General features: G+C 46.7%; 1 protein-coding gene across 5 annotated transcripts in view; it reads right to left on the reverse strand.

Moving 5' to 3' along the window:
- Window positions 1-23,798, reverse strand: part of LOC134932972 (C-terminal-binding protein 2) — a 131,965-nt gene that overhangs the window by 39,207 nt on the left and 68,960 nt on the right. For all 5 annotated transcript variants that reach the window (XM_063927864.1, XM_063927866.1, XM_063927865.1 and 2 more), the window contains exons 4-6: window positions 17,210-17,354; window positions 16,926-17,132; window positions 16,550-16,764 (exon numbers count right to left, since the gene is read on the reverse strand). In XM_063927864.1, coding sequence (XP_063783934.1) covers window positions 16,550-16,764; window positions 16,926-17,132; window positions 17,210-17,354 — 567 coding nt within the window. The remainder of the gene's footprint in view (window positions 1-16,549; window positions 16,765-16,925; window positions 17,133-17,209; window positions 17,355-23,798) is intronic.

The following is a 23,798-nucleotide window of genomic DNA, read 5'->3' on the forward strand; positions in this document are numbered from 1 at the left end:
TGTGTGACTGCAGATTTAATCTTCACGGGGTCCGTGGAATCGCCACTAAAGAAACAGAGGCTGTGGGAGGTTCCACATGCATGGTTCACGGTGAATATGCGCAAGGTCATCCCTCAGCTCCTCCAGTCTAATAGTAATTCATTGCTTGGAAGAACCCACAGTGGTAAGCACCCGCTGTAGTGTAATAGTAAGTGGTGCAGGTAAAGTCTCACTAAGGGGCCCTGAGAGCTGCTGCACTGAATCAGGATAAAGAAGCAAAGCCATCCAGCTCACCAGCTACAGAGATGTGGTAGAATTCACACATCATGACAAAGCTGGAGACGGCCACAGAAATCCCCAGGATACTGCCACAAAAACCTCTGCAGAGCACACTGGCCCCATCAGCTGAGTGAGGACAGTGCTGCTGCAGGAGCAACAGCCACACTGAGAGCAGAGTCTGTCTCAGGATCCAGTCACAGACTTCACCAGCTGGTAAGTTAGGACTCCAGGCACAGAGGATCCCCCAATTTACACTGGAGGAGCAGAGGGGGTTACTGCACTCTTGCAGACATTTCCAGCCACAGACCACAAGGGAAACAGGAGAAAGAACAGGATATTTGCAGGAGCTCTGCCTACGCCATGCTGTGTCAAGCCACGCTGTCCAATTTATTTACCTTTTTACTTTTTTATTTCTATTTTAGCTTCAACAGTAGAACTAGGTGGACAGAGTCAGCCTACTTCTACACATTCAGAATCTTTCATAGAGAGAAAATGGCTGGTCTGATGAGAAAGTAGGTTAGGTGTATGGAGAATAAATAAATAATAAAGAGAGCGCTAAACACCTGCTGTGTCCATAAATTAATTGTGCAAACAAGGAAAGGTACTTATAATATTTTTTGCATAGTATAAAATTTATTACACATTATTATTATTATTATTTATTACATATTATTTTCACATTTTGAAAAAATTAAAAAAACTAAAATAATAATGAGATGAATTTAGATAAATGGTGGATTGTGGTGGGAGGTGGGATTCGAACCTGGGATGTGGTGCTGCTGTGGCTTGTGGGGCGGTGGCCCTGACCGCTAGGCTATAGCAGCCTGTAAAAATGCATAGTGTCCCACTGCCATTTGTTCCTATATTACTCTCTATTATCCGTTTGTTCTCCGTTGCCTACGTGTTGCCAGATATAATTTATCATATTTTATTAAACTATTAATTTAATGTGGAGGGGTGCAGTTTCTTTGAATGTGTTAGAGACTGTGAATTTCCCTTCTTTTAATTATAATGTGGATTATATCATATAGCTATAAAGGATATAGTTCCTAGCAAGTGCTGTTATAATAAAGATTGCCTTAGATTGAATTATCTATTTAGACAACACCTGTAGTACACCTGCAGTCTATAATGAGCACCAGTCTATGATTGGTGGAAACAGTGTTTAAATACTAGGATAGGAATAAGTGATGGACACCTTCTGATGAAACCGTTCAATTGACATAACGGAGAAACGTGTTAAGGACTTATTCCATACTCTATTTGGGAACACCGACGTTTGGGACTACAGAACCAACATCTTGGCAAAAAATCTCCAACCTATACCTTGGTGAGAAGCTCCATTAAAAGTATTAATGAGGAGAAGCTGAGCGGCGTGCAGCCACAGTGGAGAGTTGTTTTCTCACCCTCCTAATTGGAAGCTCTGAGGTCAGTACGTGAAGCTGCTACCACTCCGGGAATACGCGACTCCGGCAGAGATACACCGAGCGGCGCGCAGCCGGGGCACTGCGTTTCCCGGAGCTTAACATCTGAAACACTGCTGCTGGGGAGGTGAGCAACAATATTTCACGATATTCCTCTAATTAAACTCTGGGACATTGAAATACTTCATGAGCCATAATTGACTGATTCCACTAATCAAAAATTCAGTACTTGAATCAGATCCTGGATTTAATAACGATACAAAATTACTAACCATGGTTATGTGATACAAAACAAAATTCGTTACTAGAAGTGGCAACGTATGTATTTCATTTGGGTTGGAGACCAAGGACTGTCCCAATAGCTATTCACAGTTACCATCTAGCGCTCTGAGTGTTCCCATTAATGTGAATCTGTGAATATATATGAAAATTGTTAAGATTACAATATCTAGTTTTCATTTTTATGTGAATCCGTGATGAATGCAAAAGTCGTGAAAGATTATAATATTTAACTTTTTATGTGTAATAAATTTTATACTATGCAAAAAATAAGATTTTACTCACCGGTAAATCTATTTCTCGTAGTCCGTAGTCGATGCTGGGAACTCCGAAAGGACCATGGGGAATAGCGGCTCCGCAGGAGACTGGGCACAACTAAAGAAAGCTTTTAGGTCACCTGGTGTGCACTGGCTCCTCCCACTATGACCCTCCTCCAAGCCTCAGTTAGGACACTGTGCCCGGACGAGCTGACATAATAAGGAAGGATTTTGAATCCCGGGTAAGACTCCTACCAGCCACACCAATCACACCGTATAACTCGTGATACTATACCCAGTTTAACAGTATGAAAACAACTGAGCCTCTCAACAGATGGCTCAACAATAACCCTTTAGTTAACAATAACTATGTACAAGTATTGCAGACAATCCGCACTTGGGATGGGCGCCCAGCATCCACTACGGACTACGAGAAATAGATTTACCGGTGAGTAAAATCTTATTTTCTCTGACGTCCTAGTGGATGCTGGGAACTCCGAAAGGACCATGGGGATTATACCAAAGCTCCCAAACGGGCGGGAGAGTGCGGATGACTCTGCAGCACCGAATGAGAGAACTCAAGGTCCTCCTCAGCCAGGGTATCAAATTTGTAGAATTTTGCAAACGTGTTTGCCCCTGACCAAGTAGCAGCTCGGCAAAGTTGTAAAGCCGAGACCCCTCGGGCAGCCGCCCAAGATGAGCCCACCTTCCTTGTGGAATGGGCTTTTACGGATTTAGGAAGCGGCAGTCCAGCCACAGAATGCGCCAGCTGAATTGTGCTACAAATCCAGCGAGCAATAGTCTGCTTAGAAGCAGGAGCACCCAGTTTGTTGGGTGCATACAGGATGAATAGCGAGTCAGTTTTCCTGACTCTAGCAGTCCTGGAAACATAAATTTTCAAGGCCCTGACTACGTCCAGTAACTTGGAATCCTCCAAGTCCCTAGTAGCCGCAGGCACCACAATAGGTTGGTTCAAGTGAAAAGCTGATACCACCTTAGGGAGAAACTGGGGACGAGTCCTCAATTCCGCCCTATCCATATGGAAAATCAGATAAGGGCTTTTACATGACAAAGCTGCCAATTCTGACACACGCCTGGCTGAAGCCAAGGCCAATAACATGACCACTTTCCACGTGAGATATTTTAGATCCACGGTTTTAAGTGGCTCAAACCAATGTGATTTTAAGAAACTCAACACCACGTTGAGATCCCAAGGTGCCACTGGAGGCACAAACGGGGGTTGAATATGCAGCACTCCTTTCACAAACGTCTGAACTTCAGGTAGTGAAGCTAGTTCTTTCTGGAAGAAAATCGACAGAGCCGAGATCTGTACCTTAATGGAGCCTAATTTCAGGCCCATAGTCACTCCTGCTTGTAGGAAATGCAGAAATCGACCTAGTTGAAATTCCTCTGTTGGGGCCTTTTTGGCCTCACACCAAGCAACATATTTCCGCCATATGCGGTGATAATGCTTTGCAGTTACATCTTTCCTGGCTTTAATCAGCGTAGGAATGACTTCCTCCGGAATGCCCTTTTCCTTCAGGATCTGGCGTTCAACCGCCATGCCATCAAACGCAGCCGCGGTAAGTCTTGGAACAGACAGGGCCCCTGCTGCAGCAGGTCCTGTCTGAGCGGCAGAGGCCATGGGTCCTCTGAGATCATCTCTTGAAGTTCCGGGTACCACGCTTGTCTTGGCCAATCTGGAACCACGAGTATTGTTCTTACTCCTCGTTTTCTTATTATTCTCAGTACCCTTGGTATGAGAGGCAGAGGAGGGAACACATAAACTGACTGGTACACCCACGGTGTCACTAGAGCGTCCACAGCTATCGCCTGAGGGTCCCTTGACCTGGCGCAATATCTCTCTAGTTTTTTGTTTAGGCGGGACGCCATCATGTCCACCTGTGGCCGTTCCCATCGATTTACAATCAGCGTGAAGACTTCTGGATGAAGTCCCCACTCTCCCGGGTGGAGGTCGTGCCTGCTGAGAAAGTCTGCTTCCCAGTTGTCCACTCCCGGAATGAACACTGCTGACAGTGCTAGTACGTGATTTTCCGCCCATCGGAGAATCCTTGTGGCTTCTGCCATTGCCATCCTGCTTCTTGTGCCGCCCTGTCGATTTACATGGACGACTGCCGTGATGTTGTCTGACTGGATCAGTACCGGCTGGTGTAGAAGCAGGGATTTTGCCTGACTTAGGGCATTGTAAATGGCCCTTAGTTCCAGAATATTTATGTGTAGGGAAGTCTCCTGACTCTACCATAGTCCTTGGAAGTTTCTTCCCTGTGTGACTGCCCCCCAGCCTCGATGGCTGGCATCCGTGGTCACCAGGACCCAGTCCTGTATGCCGAATCTGCGGCCCTCTAGAAGATGAGCACTCTGCAGCCACCACAGCAGAGACACCCTGGTTCTTGGAGACAGGGTTATTAGGGGATGCATCTGAAGATGCGATCCGGACCATTGGTCCAACAGGTCCCACTGAAAGATTCTGGCATGGAACCTGCCGAAAGGAATTGCTTCGTAAGAAGCCACCATCTTTCCCAGGACCCGCGTGCAGTGATGCACCGATACCTGTTTTGGTTTCAGGCGGTCTCTGACTAGAGATGACAGCTCCTTGGCTTTCTCCTCCGGGAGAAACTTTTTTCTGGACTGTATCCAGAATCATACCCAGGAACAGTAGACGTGTCGTCGGAACCAGCTGTGATTTTGGAATATTCAGAATCCAACCGTGCTGGTGTAGCACCTCCTGAGATAGTGCTACTCCCACCAACAACTGCTCCTTGGACCTCGCCTTTATTAGGAGATCGTCCAAGTACGGGATAATTAAAACTCCCTTTCTTCGAAGGAGTATCATCATTTCCGCCATTACCTTGGTAAACACCCTCGGTGCCGTGGAGAGTCCAAACGGCAGCGTCTGGAATTGGTAATGGCAATCCTGTACCACAAATCTGAGGTACTCCTGGTGAGGATAGTAAATGGGGACATGCAGGTAAGCATCCTTGATGTCCAGGGATACCATGTAATCCCCCTCGTCCAGGCTTGCAATAACCGCCCTGAGCGATTCCATCTTGAACTTGAATTTTTTTATGTATGTGTTCAAGGATTTCAAATTTAAAATGGGTCTCACCGAACCGTCCGGTTTCGGTACCACAAACAGTGTGGAATAGTAACCCCGTCCTTGTTGAAGTAGGGGCACCTTGATTATCACCTGCTGGGAATACAGCTTGTGAATTGCCGCTAGCACAGCCTCCCTGTCTGAAGGAGTAATCGGCAAGGCAGATTTTAGGAACCGGTGGGGTGGAGACGCCTCGAATTCCAGTTTGTACCCTTGAGATACTATTTGCAGGATCCAGGGATCCACCTGTGAGCGAGCCCACTGATCGCTGAAATGTTTGAGGCGGCCCCCCACCGTACCTGGCTCCGCCTGTGGAGCCCCACCGTCATGCGGCGGACTTGGAAGAAGCGGGGGAGGACTTTTGCTCCTGGGAACCTGCTGTTTGTTGCAGCCTTTTTCCCCTACCTCTGCCTCTGGACAGAAAGGACCCGCCTTTTCCACGCCTGTTTTTCTGAGTCCGAAAGGACTGTACCTGATAAAACGGCGCCTTTTTAGGCTGTGAGGGAACATGGGGTAAAAATGCTGACTTCCCAGCAGTTGCTGTGGAAACTAGGTCCGAGAGACCATCCCCAAATAACTCCTCACCCTTATAAGGCAAAACTTCCATGTGCCTTTTTGAATCTGCATCCCCTGTCCACTGGCGAGTCCATAAGCCTCTCCTAGCAGAAATGGACAATGCACTTATTTTAGATGCCAGCTGGCAGATCTCCCTCTGTGCATCTCTCATGTATAAGACTGAGTCTTTTATATGCTCTATGGTTAGCAGAATAGTGTCCCTGTCTAGGGTGTCAATATTTTCTGACAGGGAATCTGACCACGCAGCGGCAGCACTGCACATCCATGCTGACGCAATAGCTGGTCTAAGTATAATGCCTGAGTGTGTATATACAGACTTCAGGATCGCCTCCTGCTTTCTATCAGCAGGTTCCTTGAGGGCGGCAGTATCCGGAGACGGTAGTGCCACCTTTTTAGACAAACGTGTGAGCGCTTTATCCACCCTAGGGGGTGTCTCCCAACGTGACCTATCCTCTGGCGGGAAAGGGAACGCCATTAGTAACTTCTTAGAGATTACCAATCTTTTATCAGGGAAAGCCCACGCTTCTTCACACACTTCATTTAATTCTTCTGATGGGGGAAAAACTACGGGTAGTTTTTTCTCCCCAAACATAATACCCTTTTTAGTGGTACCTGGGTTTATATCAGAAATTTGTAACACCTCTTTCATTGCTTCAATCATGCAACGAATGGCCTTAGTGGACATTAGACTAGACTCATCGTCGTCGACACTGGTGTCGGTATCCGTGTCGACATCCGCGTCTGCCATCTGAGGTAGCGGGCGTTTTAGAGCCCCCCATGGCCTTTGAGACGCCTGGACAGGCACGAGCTGAGAAGCCGGCTGTCCTGCATTTGGCATGTCGTCAAATTTTTTGTGTAAGGAGTCGACACGTGCACGCAATTCCTTCCATAAGTCCATCCACTCAGGTGTCTGCCCCGCAGGGGGTGACATCCCTTCTATAGGCATCTGCTCCGCCTCCACATCATTATCCTCATCAAACATGTCGACACAGCCGTACCGACACACCGCACACACACAGGGAATGCTCTAGCAGGACAGGACCCACAAAAGCCCTTTGGGGAGACAGAGTGAGAGTATGCCAGCACACACCAGAGCGCTATATAATGCAGGGACTAACTGAATTATGTCCCCTATAGCTGCTGTTATATATACTGCGCCTAAATTTAGTGCCCCCCCTCTCTTTTTTACCCTTTTCTGTAGTGTAGACTGCAGGGGAGAGCCAGGGAGCTTCCTTCCAGCGGAGCTGTGAGGGAGAAATGGCGCCAGTGTGCTGAAGGAGATAGCTCCGCCCCTTTTTCGCGGACTTTTCTCCCGCTTTTTTATGGATTCTGGCAGGGGTAATTATCACATATATAGCCTCTGGGGCTATATATTGTGGTATTTTTGCCAGCCAAGGTGTTTTTATTGCTGCTCAGGGCGCCCCCCCCTAGCGCCCTGCACCCTCAGTGACCGGAGTGTGAAGTGTGTATGAGGAGCAATGGCGCACAGCTGCAGTGCTGTGCGCTACCTTGGTGAAGACTGATGTCTTCTGCCGCCGATTTTCCGGACCTCTTCTTGCTTCTGGCTCTGTAAGGGGGACGGCGGCGCGGCTCCGGGACCGAACACCAAGGCCAGTTCCATGCGGTCGATCCCTCTGGAGCTAATGGTGTCCAGTAGCCTAAGAAGCCCAAGCTAGCTGCAAGCAGGTAGGTTCGCTTCTTCTCCCCTTAGTCCCTCGCTGCAGTGAGCCTGTTGCCAGCAGGTCTCACTGTAAAATAAAAAACCTAATTATATACTTTCTTTTTAGAAGCTCAGGAGAGCCCCTAGTGTGCATCCAACCTCGGCCGGGCACAAAATCTAACTGAGGCTTGGAGGAGGGTCATAGTGGGAGGAGCCTGTGCACACCAGGTGACCTAAAAGCTCTCTTTAGTTGTGCCCAGTCTCCTGCGGAGCCGCTATTCCCCATGGTCCTTTCGGAGTTCCCAGCATCCACTAGGACGTCAGAGAAATTATTATAAGTACCTTTCCTTGTTTGCACAATTAATTTATGGACACAGCAGGTGTTTAGCGCTCTCTTTATTATTTATTTGTGATTGTTGTATGGTATACTTCTAGCCGTAAGTGGGAGCAGCTTGTTTTTTAATAAGTGGCAATCGGTACAAAATTTGGTTCCTTTTCCCTAATTGTGATTAGGGCAATATTTATTTGAACTAGTATACTGGTGCGCCCGAGATATTGTCTGCACTCAGACGTCCAGGGAGTGACATTGAGTTGACCTCCCGATACGTCAGTGTGTATACAAGGATTTTTTATTCTAGGTGTATGGAGTACTGTTTGATAGATGGACAGATAACTTGAACTGTTGGTTAGTTGGATAATAGTTGGTCTAGGCTATGACCAGCATTTCATTTGGGCAGATTTTAAGAAACTGGCAATAATGTATAATTTAGTGTAAACAATTTACCATGACAAAGTAAATTCTCAGGTGATCTACCCAATCACAGAAGCTGCATTTTTCCCACATAAGAGGTTTCTGTTCAGCATAATACAAGTATTATATGGAGTACAGTACAGGTACAGGGTAAAAAAAAACATAGCTACATCAGCAGATGACCCTGAAATAGGTATCAGGGTGGCAGAAAACTGCGGATTTGGTGCAGTTGAAGATTATTAGAGAAAGAAAAGGATAAGCACATGAGGGAAGAGGGCCCTACTAGTGAGAGCTTATATTCTGTATACCATCTTCTGTACAGGGACAAGGGTTGGATTTCCAGCACAACTTACTGTACCATCCATAGATTTAAATAAGTAGAAGGTAAACCGCTGGCAGCTCATTTAAATAAACTGGTCATACATCTAAAGATAATTTTTCCAACCAGTTGTAACGAAAGATTGGTAATGTATGGGAGGATATGAAAATAAACCATTTGCTCTCAAACGCAGAAAAGGACAACAACGATTGTTCAGACAAATTGATTAAATCAAGCGTAATTAACCAACTTTTTCTGAACAAGTGGTTTTGTTCATTCAGTGTTTGGGGGCAAGCAGCCGACTGTTATTTTCTCCCATCATTACCGGAATTTTATTCCAACCGGCCAACTAGTTGGAAAGATATTTAGGCATATGCCAGCTTTATATCTTTTTACTCTTCAGTGCATCTGTTGGCCTAATCAACACTAAATTTACCATGGACTAATTGATCCCCCAAGTTATTCAATTAGCCTTGAAGTCAGCCCACAGTTAACGGGGATATATATATTTTTTTTGGGTGTGAGCGAAAAAGAAATCCCAGATAGCTGTCCTGTTTTTGGATGCTGCGACTGTTAACACATAGGTCCGGGAATTTATCTTGTATTCTCTGTGTTAATACTTGCTAACTGTGTAATTTACTGGGAAAGAAAGTGTTCTATGGAATAACCAGGGGTGTTAAAACCCAAGGCTACTATGCTTTTTTACACTCGGTAAATTATCAGGATTAAATTTCATAGCCATAAATTTCCAGACCCAGCCATTAAACTGGGCAAACCAACATACTAAAAAATAGCTACATTTGTGCAAAAGTAGACGTGTGAGATCACATATGGCCATTTGCACGTCAGGGTTGCAAATAGAACAAAAGGCTTCCACAGGTGTGGACAATGTCTAATGTGTCGAACAGTTAAAAGCCCATTAAATAAACTTATTAGTTTTACTGTAAATGGTGAAACTCATAACATTCAGGATTTCATCACTTGCCACTCTAAAAAATAAGAATTTACTTACCGATAATTCTATTTCTCGGAGTCCGTAGTGGATGCTGGGGTTCCTGAAAGGACCATGGGGAATAGCGGCTCCGCAGGAGACAGGGCACAAAAGTAAAGCTTTAGGATCAGGTGGTGTGCACTGGCTCCTCCCCCTATGACCCTCCTCCAAGCCTCAGTTAGGATACTGTGCCCGGACGAGCGTACACAATAAGGAAGGATTTATGAATCCCGGGTAAGACTCATACCAGCCACACCAATCACACTGTACAACCTGTGATCTGAACCCAGTTAACAGTATGATAACAGCGGAGCCTCTGAAAGATGGCTCACAACAATAATAACCCGATTTTTGTGACTATGTACAAGTATTGCAGATAATCCGCACTTGGGATGGGCGCCCAGCATCCACTACGGACTCCGAGAAATAGAATTATCGGTAAGTAAATTCTTATTTTCTCTATCGTCCTAGTGGATGCTGGGGTTCCTGAAAGGACCATGGGGATTATACCAAAGCTCCCAAACGGGCGGGAGAGTGCGGATGACTCTGCAGCACCGAATGAGAGAACTCCAGGTCCTCCTTAGCCAGGTTATCAAATTTGTAGGATTTTACAAACGTGTTTGCCCCTGACTAAATAGCCGCTCTGCAAAGTTGTAAAGCCGAGACCCCTCGGGCAGCCGCCCAAGATGAGCCCACCTTCCTTGTGGAATGGGCATTTACATATTTTGGCTGTGGCAGGCCTGCCACAGAATGTGCAAGCTGAATTGTATTACACATCCAACTAGCAAAAGTCTGCTTAGAAGCAAGAGCACCCAGTTTGTTGGGTGCATACAGGATAACAGCAAGTCAGTTTTCCTGACTCCAGCCGTCCTGGAACCTATATTTTCAGGGCCCTGACCACATCTAGCAACTTGGAGTCCTCCAAGTCCCTAGTAGGCGCAAGACACCACAATAAGCTGGTTCAGGTGAAACACTGACACCACCTTAGGGAGAGAACTGGGGACGAGTCCGCAGCTCTGCCCTGTCCGAATGGACAAACAGATATGGGCTTTTTTGAGAAAAAAAACCACCAATTTGACACTCGCCTGGTCCAGGCCAGGTCCAAGAGCATGTTCACTTTTCATGTGAGATGCTTCAAATCCACAGATTTGACTGGTTTTAAACCAATGTGTTTTGAGGAATCCCAGAACTACGTTGAGATCCCACAGTGCCACTGGAGGCACAAAAGGGGGTTGTATATGCAATACTCCCTTGACAAACTTCTGGACTTCAGGAACTGAAGCCAATTCTTTCTGGAAGAAAAATCGACAGGGCCGAAATTTGAACCTTAATGGACCCCAATTTGAGGCCCATAGACACTCCTGTTTGCAGGAAATGCAGGAATCGACCGAGTTGAAATTTCTTCGTGGGGCCTTCCTGGCCTCACACCACGCAACATATTTTCGCCACATGTGGTGATAATGTTGTGCGGTCACCTCCTTTCTGGCTTTGACCAGGGTAGGAATGACCTCTTCCTGAATGCCTTTTCCCTTAGGATCCGGCGTTCCACCGCCATGCCGTCAAACGCAGCTGCGGTAAGTCTTGGAACAGACATGGTACTTGCTGAAACAAGTCCCTTCTTAGCGGCAGAGGCCATAAGTCCTCTGTGAGCATCTCTTGAAGTTCCGGGTACCAAGTCCTTCTTGGCCAATCCGGAGCCATGAGTATAGTTCTTACTCCTCTACGTCTTATAATTCTCAGTACCTTAGGTATGAAAAGCAGAGGATGGAACACATACACCGACTGGTACACCCACGGTGTTACCAGAACGTCCACAGCTATTGCCTGAGGGTCTCTTAACCTGGCGCAATACCTGTCCCGTTTTTTGTTCAGACGGGACGCCATCATGTCCACCTTTGGTAATTCCCAACGGTTTACAATCATGTGGAAAACTTCCCCATGAAGTTCCCACTCTGCCGGGTGGAGGTCGTGCCTACTGAGGAAGTCTGCTTCCCAGTTTCCATTCCCGGAATGAAACACTGCTGACAGTGCTATCACATGATTTTCCGCCCAGCGAAAAGTCCTTGCAGTTTTTGCCACTGCCCTCCTGCTTCTTGTGCCGCCCTGTCTATTTACGTGGGCGACTGCCGTGATGTTTTATCCCACTGGATCAATACCGGCTGACCTTGAAGCAGAGGTCTTGCTAAGCTTAGAGCATTATAAATTTACCCTTAGCTATATTTATGTGGAGAAAAGTCTCCAGACTTGATCACACTCCCTGGAAATTTTTTCCTTGTGTGACTGCTCCCCAGCCTCTCGGGCTGGCCTCCGTGGTCACCAACATCCAAAACTGAATGCCGAATCTGCGGCCCTCTAGAAGATGAGCACTCTGTAACCACCACAGGAGAGACACCCTTGTCCTTGGATATAGGGTTATCCGCTGATGCATCTGAAGATGCGATCCGGACCATTTGTCCAGCAGATCCCACTGAAAAGTTCTTGCATGAAATCTGCCGACTGGAATTGCTTCGAAGGAAGTCACCATTTTTTTACCATGGCCCTTGTGCAATGATGCACTGATTTTAGGAGGTTCCTGACTAGCTCGGATAACTCCCTGGCTTTCTCTTCCGGGAGAAACACCTTTTTCTGGACTGTGTCCAGAATCATCCCTAAGCACAGGAGACTTGTTGTCGGGATCAGCTGCGATTTTGGAATATTTAGAATCCACCCCTGCTGTTGTAACAGTATCCGAGATAGTGCTACTCCGACCTCCAACTGTTCCCTGGACTTTGCCCTTATCAGGAGATCGTCCAAGTAAGGGATAATTAAGACGCCTTTTCTTCGAAGAAGAACCATCATTTCGGCCATTACCTTGGTAAAGACCCGGGGTGCCGTGGACAATCCAAACGGCAGCGTCTGAAACTGATAGTGACAGTTCTGTACCACGAACCTGAGGTACCCTTAGTGATAAGGGCAAATTTGGGACATGGAGGTAAGCATCCCTGATGTCTCGGGACACCATATAGTCCCCTTCTTCCCGGTTCGTTATCACTGCTCTGAGTGACTCCATCTTGATTTGAACCTTTGTAAGTGTTCAAATTTTTTTAGATTTAGAATAGGTCTCACCTAGCCTTCTGGCTTCAGTACCACAATATAGTGTGGAATAATACCCCTTTTCTTGTTGTAGGAGGGGTAATTTAATTATCACCTGCTGGGAATACAGCTCGTGAATTGTTTCCCATACTGCCTCCTTGTCGGAGGGAGACCTTGGTAAAGCAGACTTCAGGAGCCTGCGCAGGGGAAACGTCTCGACATTCCAATCTGTACCCCTGGGATACTACTGCATCACCTGACCACTGTCGTGTCCATAAACATCTTCTGGCAGATATGGACATCGCACTTACTCTTGATGCCAGAGTGCAAATATCCCTCTGTGCATCTCGCATATATAGAAATGCATCCTTTAAATGCTCTATAGTCAATAAAATACTGTCCCTGTCAAGGGTATCAATATTTTTAGTCAGGGAATCCGACCAAGCCACCCCAGCTCTGCACATCCAGGCTGAGGCGATCGCTGGTCGCAGTATAACACCAGTATGTGTGTATATACTTTTTATGATATTTTCCAGCCTCCTGTCAGCTGGCTCCTTGAGGACAGCCCTATCTATAGACGGTACCGCCACTTGTTCTGATAAGCGTGTGAGCGCCTTATCCACCCTAAGGGGTGTTTCCCAACGCGCCCTAACTTCTGGCGGGAAAGGGTATACCGCCCATATTTTCTATCGGGGGGAACCCACGCATCATCACACACTTCATTTAATTTATCTGATTCAGGAAAAACTACGGTAGTTTTTTCACATCCCACATAATACCCTCTTTTGTGGTACTTGTAGTATCAGAAATATGTAACACCTCCTTCATTGCCCTTAACGTGTGGCCCTAATAAGGAATACGTTTGTTTATTCACCGTCGACACTGGATTCAGTGTCCCTGTCTGTGTCTGTGTCGACCGACTAAAGTAAACGGGCGTTTTAAAACCCCTGACGGTGTTTTTGAGACGTCTGGACCGGTACTAATTGTTTGTCGGCCGTCTCATGTCGTCAACCGACCTTGCCGCGTGTTGACATTATCACGTAATTCCCTAAATAAGCCATCCATTCCGGTGTCGACTCCCTAGAGTGACATCACCATTACAGGCAATTGCTCCGCCTCCTCACCAACATCGTCCTCATACATGTCGACACACACGTACCGACACACAGCACACACAGGGAATGTTCTGATAGAGGACAGGACCTACTAGCCCTTTGGAGAGACAGAGGGAGAGTTTGCCAGCACACACCAAAAACGCTATAATTATATAGGGACAACCTTATATAAGTGTTTTCCCTTATAGCATCTTTTTTATATATTTCTAACGCCAAATTAGTGCCCCCCCTCTCTGTTTTAACCCTGTTTCTGTAGTGCAGTGCAGGGGAGAGCCTGGGAGCCTTCCCTCCAGCCTTTCTGTGAGGGAAAATGGCGCTGTGTGCTGAGGAGATAGGCCCCGCCCCTTTTTCGGCGGCCTCGTCTCCCGCTCTTAACTGATTCTGGCAGGGGTTAAATATCTCCATATAGCCCCCGGAGGCTATATGCGAGGTATTTTTAGCCAAAAATAGGTTTTCATTGCCTCCCAGGGCGCCCCCCTTCCAGCGCCCTGCACCCTCAGTGACTGCCGTGTGAAGTGTGCTGAGAGGAAATGGCGCACAGCTGCAGTGCTGTGCGCTACCTTAAGAAGACTGAGGAGTCTTCATGCCGCCGATTCTGGACCTTCTTCTTGTTTCAGCATCTGCAAGGGGGCCGGCGGCGAGGCTCCGGTGACCATCCAGGCTGTACCTGTGATCGTCCCTCTGGAGCTAATGTCCAGTAGCCAAAGAAGCCAATCCATCCTGCACGCAGGTGAGTTCACTTCTTCTCCCCTAAGTCCCTCGTTGCAGTGATCCTGTTGCCAGCAGGACTCACTGTAAAAAAAAACACCTAAGCTAAACTTTTCTAAGCAGCTCTTTAGGAGAGCCACCTAGATTGCACCCTTCTCGGCCGGGCACAAAAATCTAACTGAGGCTTGGAGGAGGGTCATAGGGGGAGGAGCCAGTGCACACCACCTGATCCTAAAGCTTTACTTTTTGTGCCCTGTCTCCTGCGGAGCCGCTATTCCCCATGGTCCTTTCAGGAACCCCAGCATCCACTAGGACGATAGAGAAATATAATTTACATCATCGAGTGTACTTGTGGCCTCGCTTATGTCGGCAAGACGAGTAGAAATTTAATAACCCGTCTTGCCGAACATATATATAACATACGCAAGGGCTTGGAGTCCCACTCGCTCTCTAATCATTTTAAGATTTGCCATGATAAAAAAAAGAGTGTCAAATAAAAAGCTTTGTAGGGATCCAGCAAATTAAGCCGACTTGGAAAACAAGAGACATGGAGAGTAGGTTGGCAAAATCTGAGATGAGATGGATCTTTAATTTAGGTACCCTTCAACCAAAGGGTCTAAATACAGATTTTGAAATGAAGTGGTTTTTAACCTAGATCTTATTTCTCAGCTGTAAATATAAAAAGAGTATTCCCCCAATTCTTTGCTGCTAATCATATGTTTTTTAATTCAATTTTTTTTGCTGCTAATCATTTATTATTTTATTCTTTTTTGGGTATTACTTTCTTGTTCTTTGGAGAGACATGAACTTCATCCACAACGTTAATTTGGAATACACCCTGTATTGTGGAACCCATATTGCAGGATGTTTGGACTCGCTTTGAATGTATGGCTATATCAGCCAAAGTGTGTAGCGGGACATATAAGAAATCTTGTGCCGTGTGCTGGAACGCATAACGTCATCTCTCCCTATAGCCCTCATTTTGCTATATTACCAGCCTCGACTTCCGGGACGGGAGGTTACGTGCCGTGCTGTGGAACGCACGCCACCGCTTCCTGTTTGCTGTGGAACGCACGCTACAGCTTCCTGCCCGCAGTACCGTCGCGGGTGAATTACAATTACACGTGAGTTCAAACACACACCTGAGGACGACTTCAGACTAACGAACAGGGGTATATATATGCCCTCCAATTCACTTAGCCACTAAACGCTTCTGAGGAAGAACCCGTTGGTTCGAAATGCATTAAGCAGCCGTGGCTATATCTGGACGTACTGGACCTGGAGCTTCTCTGAGAACCCCTTTGAGCACCCGGAACTCTGTGGGACCTCCATGAGACTTATCTCTTGATAAGTATAGACTCCATCTACCAGCATTTTATTACAAGCCCTTTTTATTTCTATGTTTGTGAGTGCATTTTGGTGCTAATTAAAATTGCTTATTTGCACATAAGGTTTTTGCACTATTGCACTTTTTATTATCTTCTAGTATTTTCCATCCTATCACAAGGAAGAAGTACGACTTTCATCTATTGTCCACAACTGTGAATTATCACATTCTGACATGCTTTGAAAAAACCTACGTTTGTGAGTTTGATATACAGACCATTAAAGGGAACTGCACTTTATATTGGCATACTTGCACTATTGTGTTTTTTTCTTTTATTATTGAAGGGTCTCCCCTCTGGTTCATTGTTTTTCTTCATTTGAAATCCATGAAAGCTTCATACCCAGATTGTCACATCCTTGTACAGTGTAAGCGCAATCATACACTTTCTTTACCCCACATTGTAATCTGTTGAAAATTCTGTGATTTTTTCGCTAAGTGTATGTGCTGCTAATTCTACAGTGTACTCTGCGCAGTCATCACAACATCTATATTCCACAAATCATCCGGTCACCACCTTAGTATACATTACATATTCGAATATAGTATGCAGTATTTTCTTAAGACACGTTACGATATTGTTCACTAAATTAGCCTTACATTTGGGTCATGCCAGCAGAACTGTGTAGTCTGTACTCACCTGCTTTATGGTGAAATCATTGATGAGGTGATGGTTGTGCTCATTCAGACTACAGTGCAGAGTTATGCAGTCACTGTGCATTAGCAACTCCTGTAGAGTCGCCATCCTCTGCAAGCCCAGAGAACGCTCTACACCATCTGCTAGGTAGGGGTCATAAAATATGACTGTGAAGCCAAAAGCCTTGGCACGCAGAGCAACTGCTTGACCAACTCGACCTGCAAATTAAAAGAAAAAGTAACATAGGTACAATCACCTTAGTCAGAGCCTTGCCTCTATTTATACAAGATAATGACAAGATTTAACTACATTTATGCAAACTGTACTGATTAGTGTTTTTTGTCATCAATGTCTTTGATCCTATTAAACTGAGTTTTACCAAGTCCTATGATGCCCAAAGTCTCCCCACGGATTCTTGCAGCCCCTCCAGCAACCTCTCTGATTTGTTCCACACTAGAGGCTCGATTCCCTTCCCTCATAGCTTGGTGCAGCCATGTGACTCGTCGGTAAAGGTTTAAAATGTGGCAGAGAGTAGAATCCGCTGTCTCTTCCACAGAGGATGAGGGAACATTACAAACTGCAATGCCTAAAAAAGAATAAAGTTCTGCATTCAGTAGTTAGTCTTGCATAGAAGAAACTCGTAACTTGACTACTACCACTTACCTAAATCAGCTGCAGACTTAATATCAATATTATCATATCCACTACCAATTCGTATAATAATACGAAGAGCCTTGAATTTTTCTAAGTCCTCTCGAGATAGGGAGATTGTGTGATACATAAGGGCTCCCACAGCTTCACTTAATACCTATGGTAAGAGAACACATGAAAAAGAAAAATAGGATTTTAATTACCTACCGGTAAATCCTTTTCTCGTAGCCCATAAGGGATATTGGGGAATCTAGTATGATGGGGTGCAAAGTAGCCGGTGCACTTTAAATTTTCTTTACTGGGTGTGCTGGCTCCTCTCCTCTATGCCCCCTCCCACAGGCAGTTATAGCTAAAAACGTGCCCGAAGGAGAAAGGACATATATGAGAGAAGGAAACCTGATTACAAAGAGTGGTGAGATTTATATACCAGCACACCACTAACATATAACAACCAGCAATGGCTGAGAACAACAGCTGAACAGGTAACCACATAAAAGAGAACCTGCAGAAAAGTCAACGCACTGAGGCGGGCGCCGAATATCCCTTATGGACTACGAGGAAAGGATTTAACCGGTAGGTAATTAAAATCCTATTTTCTCTAGCATCCATAAGGGATATTGGGGAATCTAGTACGATGGGGACATCCCAAAGCTTCCAGAACGGGCGGGAATGTGCGGAGAAGCTTCAGCACCGCCTACCCAAACTGGGTATCCTCTTTGGCCAGGGTATCAAACTTGTACAACTTAACAAAAGTGTTCTTCCCCAACCAGGTAACAGCTCTGCATAGTTGCAAGGCCGAGACTCCACGGGTAGCCGCCCAGGAAGAGCCCACTGATCTTGTAGAGTGGGCCTTTAGAGACTTAGGAACAGGTAAGGCTGCCGACACATAGGCCTGTTGGATAGTAAGCCTAAGCCAACGAGCAATGGACTGCTTCGAAGCAGGACAACCCTTTTTCTGCACATCATAGAGCACGAACAAGGAATCCGTCTTTCTGATCCGAGCCATCCGCCTGATACAGATCTTCAAGGCTCGCACAGCTCCGGAGGAGCAGAAGAACCAGAACTCGACGGAACCACAATAGGTTGATTCTGGTGAAACATGGAGACAACCATCGTCAGGAACTGCCTAGTCCAGAGCTCCACTCTGTCCTCGTAAAAGACCAAGTACGGACTTAAACACGATAAGGCCCCCAATTCTGAGTCACAGAGCAGAAGCCAGGGCCATTAACATCACCGTCTTCCACGTGAGATACTTGTCTTCTACCGTCATCACAGGTTCAAACTAGGAGGACTGCAGAAATTCCAACACTACATTCAAATCCCAGGGTGCCGTAGGCGGCACAAAAGGAGGTTGTACCCCTTGCATGAAGGTCTGAACTTCTGGCGACACTGCCAATTTCTTCTGGAAGAAAATGGAGACAGCTGAAATCTGGACCTTAATGGAACCCAGACATAAGCCGGTATCCACACCAACCTGCAGGAAACGTAAGAAACGTTCCAAGTGGAACTCAGCAAGCGGATACGTGCGTTCCTCACACCAAGAGAGTTATCTCTTCCAGATATGATGATAGTGCTTTGAATTCACAGGTTTCCTGGCCTGAACCATGGTAGCAATAACCTTTTTAGAAAGGCCCTTGTGAGCTCAACCTCCATGCCGTCAAACGAAGTTGCAGTAAGTTCAGGTAGACAAACGGTCCTTGATGAAGAAGATCTCTTCTGAGAGGTAGAGGCCAAGGGTCTTCAACGGACAAGTTCAGAAGATCCGCATAACATGCCCTACGAGGCCAGTCCGGGGCAATCAGAATTGCCTGGACTCCCTGATTTCTGATGTGCTTCAGCACCCTTGGGAGCAACGGAATCAGAGGAAACAGGTAAGACCAGCCAGTAAGGCCAAGGCGACGCCAGAGCATCCACTGCCCTCGCCTGAGGGTCCCTGATTTCTAACGAATACCTGTGAAGCTTCTTGTTGAGACGAGAAGCAATCATGTCTATCTGTGGGCAGCCCCACCGGTGGACGATCTGCTGGAACACCTGCTGGTGGAGACCCCACACCCCTGGGTGGAGATCATGACGACTCAGGAAGTCTGCTTCCCAGTTGTCCACTCGCAGAATGAATTTTGCGGACATTGCTCTTGCCTTTCTTTCTGCCCAGAGGAGTATCCTTGACACCTCTCGCATGCAGGCTCCGCTTTTAGTCCCTCCTTGCCGATTGATGTACTCCACTGCTGTGGCGTTGTCCGACTCTACTTGGATCGCGTGATCGTTGAACAGAGGAGAGGCCTGAAGCAGAGCATTGTAGATTGCTCGAAGTTCCAGAATGTTGATCGGAAGGAGGCTTTCGTGGGCTGACCACCTGCCATGGAACTGCACCCCTTGGCTGACAACTCCCCATCCTCTTAGACTCGCATCCGTCGTGAGGAGGGTCCAATCCTGAATCCCAAAAACTCCGGCCTTCCAGGAGATTGGAAGACTGCAGCCACCACAGGAGGGAAATCCTGGCCTGAGGTGACAGCCGAATGATCCGGTGCATCTGTAGATGTGATCTGGACCACTTGCTCAAGAGATCCAACTGAAATGTTCTGGCATGGAACCTCCCATATTGGATCGCCTCATATGAGGCTACCGTCGTTCATAACAATCTTATGCAAAGATGGATGGACACTCGAGTAGGTCGGAGCACCATGCGGACCATCTCCTGAAGTGTTCTCGCCTTGACCTCTGGTAGGAACACCTTCTGGGCCACATTATCCAGCAACATCCCCAGGAACAGGAGCCGCTGAGTCGGCTCCAAGTGGAAATTCTGTAAGTTGTGGATCCACCCACGGTGTGACAGAAGTTGGACAGTGCGGTCGATATGGAGCAACAAAAGCTCCCTGGATCCTGCTTTGATCAGATCGTCCAGGTAAAGGACAATATTGACTCCCTGGACCCGGAACATCATCTCCGCCATCACCTTTGTGAACACCCTCGGAGCTGTGGACAGGCTGAATGGCAGAGCCTGGAATTGGTAGTGAGTGTCCAGCAGGGCAAACCTCAGGTATGCCTGATGAGGTGGCCAAATCGGAATATGAAGGTAGGCATCCTTGATATCCAAGTAAAACCATGAATTCCTGTTCTTCCAGGCCCGCAATCACTGCTCGCAAAGATTCCATTTTGTACTTGAAGACCTTCAGGTAAGGATTCAAGGACTTTAGATTCAAAATAGGCCTTACCGAACAGTCTGCTTTCGGTACCACAAACAGGTTGGAGTAATAACCCTTGCCTCATTGTGGTATTGGTACTGGTACAATGACGTGGGACTGGACAACCTTTAGGATGGCCTGTTGCAACGTAACCTGCATATCCTCCAAAGCTGGTAAGGTTGATTTGAAAAATCGTTGAGGAGGAGTACTCTTGAACTTCAGCTTTCAGGCGTGAGAAACGAGATCCCTGACCCAGGTATCCTGGCAGGAAGCCTCCCCGACGCGGCTGAAGTGACGCAGTCGAGCTGCCACCTCGAGATCCCCTCGGGGTGGGTGGGCACCGTCATGCTGAAGCCTTAGTGGAAGCAGAACTGGTGGTCTGTGCCTGAGAGCTGGTGTTTGCAGGTTTTCATTACTTACCTCTGGTGCCTCTAGTCGCATTGGAGGCACCTCTGGCTTTAGGTCGAAATCTGTGAGATCAAAAGGACTGGACAGACGGCCCCAGGTAGCAGTGTCTCGCCGGCGGGGACCCAGAGTGGAGAAACGTGGATTTCCCAGTTGTAACTTTGAAAATCCATGTATCCAATTCAACTCCAAAGAGCCATTCCCTGAGAGGGATTCCAAACTGCGTTTAGATTCCACGTCCGCTATCCACTGACACAACCACAAGGCCCTGCGCGCCGACACTGCCATAATGCTCCCCATCTCCTTGAGCGAATCACAGAGGACACATGTAGAAAGTCCCCATAGTGACCAGGGGCATAGCTCCGGAGAGGCCTTCCTGAATTTGAGTGGCCCATGAATGAATGGCATGGGTCATCCAGCAACCCGCAACGACCAGCCTTTGTGATATACCTGCTGCCATGTAAATAGATTTGAAGTAGCTTCTATTTTCCTATCACCCAGATGCTTTATGGTAAAGGAGCCCGGGGCAGGCAGCACTGCCTTTTTGGACAGTCGAGAGACTGATACATCAACCCCCGGGAATTCCTCCCAAAATTTCCTACCTTCAAGAGCAAATGGGAAAGTGCTCAAAAACTTTTCTGACATTTGGAATTTTTTGTCTGGATTTTTCCAGGCAAGCTTGAATAGGTCACCTACCTGCAGAATCAGGGAAAGTGACATTAGGCTTGTTTTGTGTAAAGAAAAACAACTGCAGTGACGCAGTGTCCTCTAGAGGGAGCTTTAACACATCCCGTATAGCCATAATTAGGGGTTCAATACTCTGAGCAGATTCGGGATCCCCAGTAACGGGGTCCAAGTCCTCCCCATACTCCTGTATTTCCTCATCTGTGTCAGATTGTAGAGCAGGCAAACCACGCTTTCTCCAGCAGGGTCCACAGGTTATCCACAGGATAAAGAATGGGATATGATGGAGCGACAGCGGATTTGCACCAGTCAAAGCTTTCCGGCCTCCCAGCATGCAACGGGCCCGTCCATATATACCCGCCCCCTGGCTCAGGCAAATCAGTTTTTTGTTTGGTGCGGCAGGAGCCGGACCATGGTCAGAGGGCTGCTGGATTGTTAGCAGCCCCAAGCTTTCTTATTTTATTTTTACAGTTAGTTTTTTGAGTGATCTTTCTAAACAGCGTCTTATACGCATATTGGAAAGAGTCGCTCCAACTACTCTCCGCCGGGTCGCGACAACACTTACCCACGAGTACAGTGCTGTTTCGGCAGGCGTCTGTGTCGGATATACTAGCAGGTCTATCAGACGTTACCAGGCTGTGGCCGGAGCACGGGGAGAAAGTAAGGCATCGGTTCCGCGTAGCACATGGAATACGGACACAGCCGCACTGTTTTGGGAGGAGACTACCAAACAGTAGCTGACGCGCCGCCACCACGGGTGCTCCAGTGCTAGGCCTTAGGGATCAGAGGCTCCAGGAATAGTATGAGGCCGCGATCCCTAGGGTTGATGTCAGCAGTGGGGAGTCAGACGCTCTCCTGGTCGCCCCTCCCAGCTACACCGGGAGACGAAAAGACCCGGTCACAGCATAGACAGCTGTGTGACCGTGGCATCTGTGTTCACTGATTGCTACCACGATGGTACTCGGTCGCAGCATAGACGGCTGCATGACCGGTGCGTCCGAGTTCACTGAGGGCCCGGTCGCAGCATAGGCGGCTGTGTGACCGGTGCGTCTGTGTTCACTATAGCTTCATGGAGTGGCAGTGTACACTAGTAGCGCCTGGATCCACTCAGCGTTCGCTAACGTATTGATCGATCCCGGAAGCAGGGTAAGTCTCCCTGTATCCCACTCTACTGAGTACGGGCTATACAGCACTAATGATCTACTGTTTTGAGTATGAATAGTTAGATTGTCTATTGCACACGAGTCTGTATACCATTACTGTTGTTTGTCGCATTGTGTCTGAATACGTTACATGTTAAACATGATTCAGTAAATGTGTTCTCCTACATACTTAAAATATTAATGTAGTTGACGATGTGCTCATATTGCTTAATATACTAATGTATAACATGTGTGACTGCTAATATGATGCTGACTTTGCTACAGGTTTGTCAGTTTGTTTTGCAGATCCTCAATGCTGGTGCATGAGGAGGATCGAATGGATATCATTTTAAAAGGTAAAGTGATAGTCACAAAATTGTGTAGTACCGATTATTTATCATGTAATAAAGCGACAACGGTGAGGACACTCATACCATGTTTGAAGATGTATTATCCTCTTTTTATCTGGTTCAGGATGGCTTGTATGCATAATATTTAGCTCAGCAAGGCAGATGCAGGAACAAGTGTATCCACCTGGGGCTATATTTACACAAGCTTATCCAGGAAGTTAGATGGATAATCCCCTAAAATCCTGTACCAGGAATAGGGTTACAAGCCCTTACATACAGCAGCATCTTCTCAGAATCAGTGGTAAGTGAATCTTCACTCTCGCAGACTACACATTGTTTAGGTTCATCAGTAGATGAAAGCCCTATTATTCTACTTCATCATATGAAAAAGAGGTAGGTCTCAGCTCTCGAATATACCAGAGTTAACTGAAAGCAATAAAACCATCTTATCCTTAGAGGATACAGTAAAGCCTGCGTTAAAAACCAAGGCACCTGTGTTTAAACATCCCAATACTTGAGTTCCAAGAAAATCATGGAAGAGTTTGGGTTACGCCCAATAAAAAGTTAGAATTCCTAAGAAATGGAATTCCTATGATCTGTTTCCAGCTGGGGATTGTTTAAAAAAAAAAAAAGGGGAGATGGCTCCTAAAGTAGATAAGGAGAATCTACAATAGCTTTGCTTTCAATTTTCCTGTCTAGGGGCTTTCATGAGGGCCAAGCCTTGGCTTCGGCTTAAATGGCAAAGGCAGTGGTTGCCTGGGCTGATGCAATGGAAGGAGATTTTTTTCAAGAGCAGGCATCTAATATGGCTCATATAAAAGACTGCAATGTTCCTGGA

The sequence above is a fragment of the Pseudophryne corroboree genome, chromosome 6, assembly GCF_028390025.1.
Source record: "Pseudophryne corroboree isolate aPseCor3 chromosome 6, aPseCor3.hap2, whole genome shotgun sequence".
Classification (NCBI taxonomy): domain Eukaryota; kingdom Metazoa; phylum Chordata; class Amphibia; order Anura; family Myobatrachidae; genus Pseudophryne; species Pseudophryne corroboree.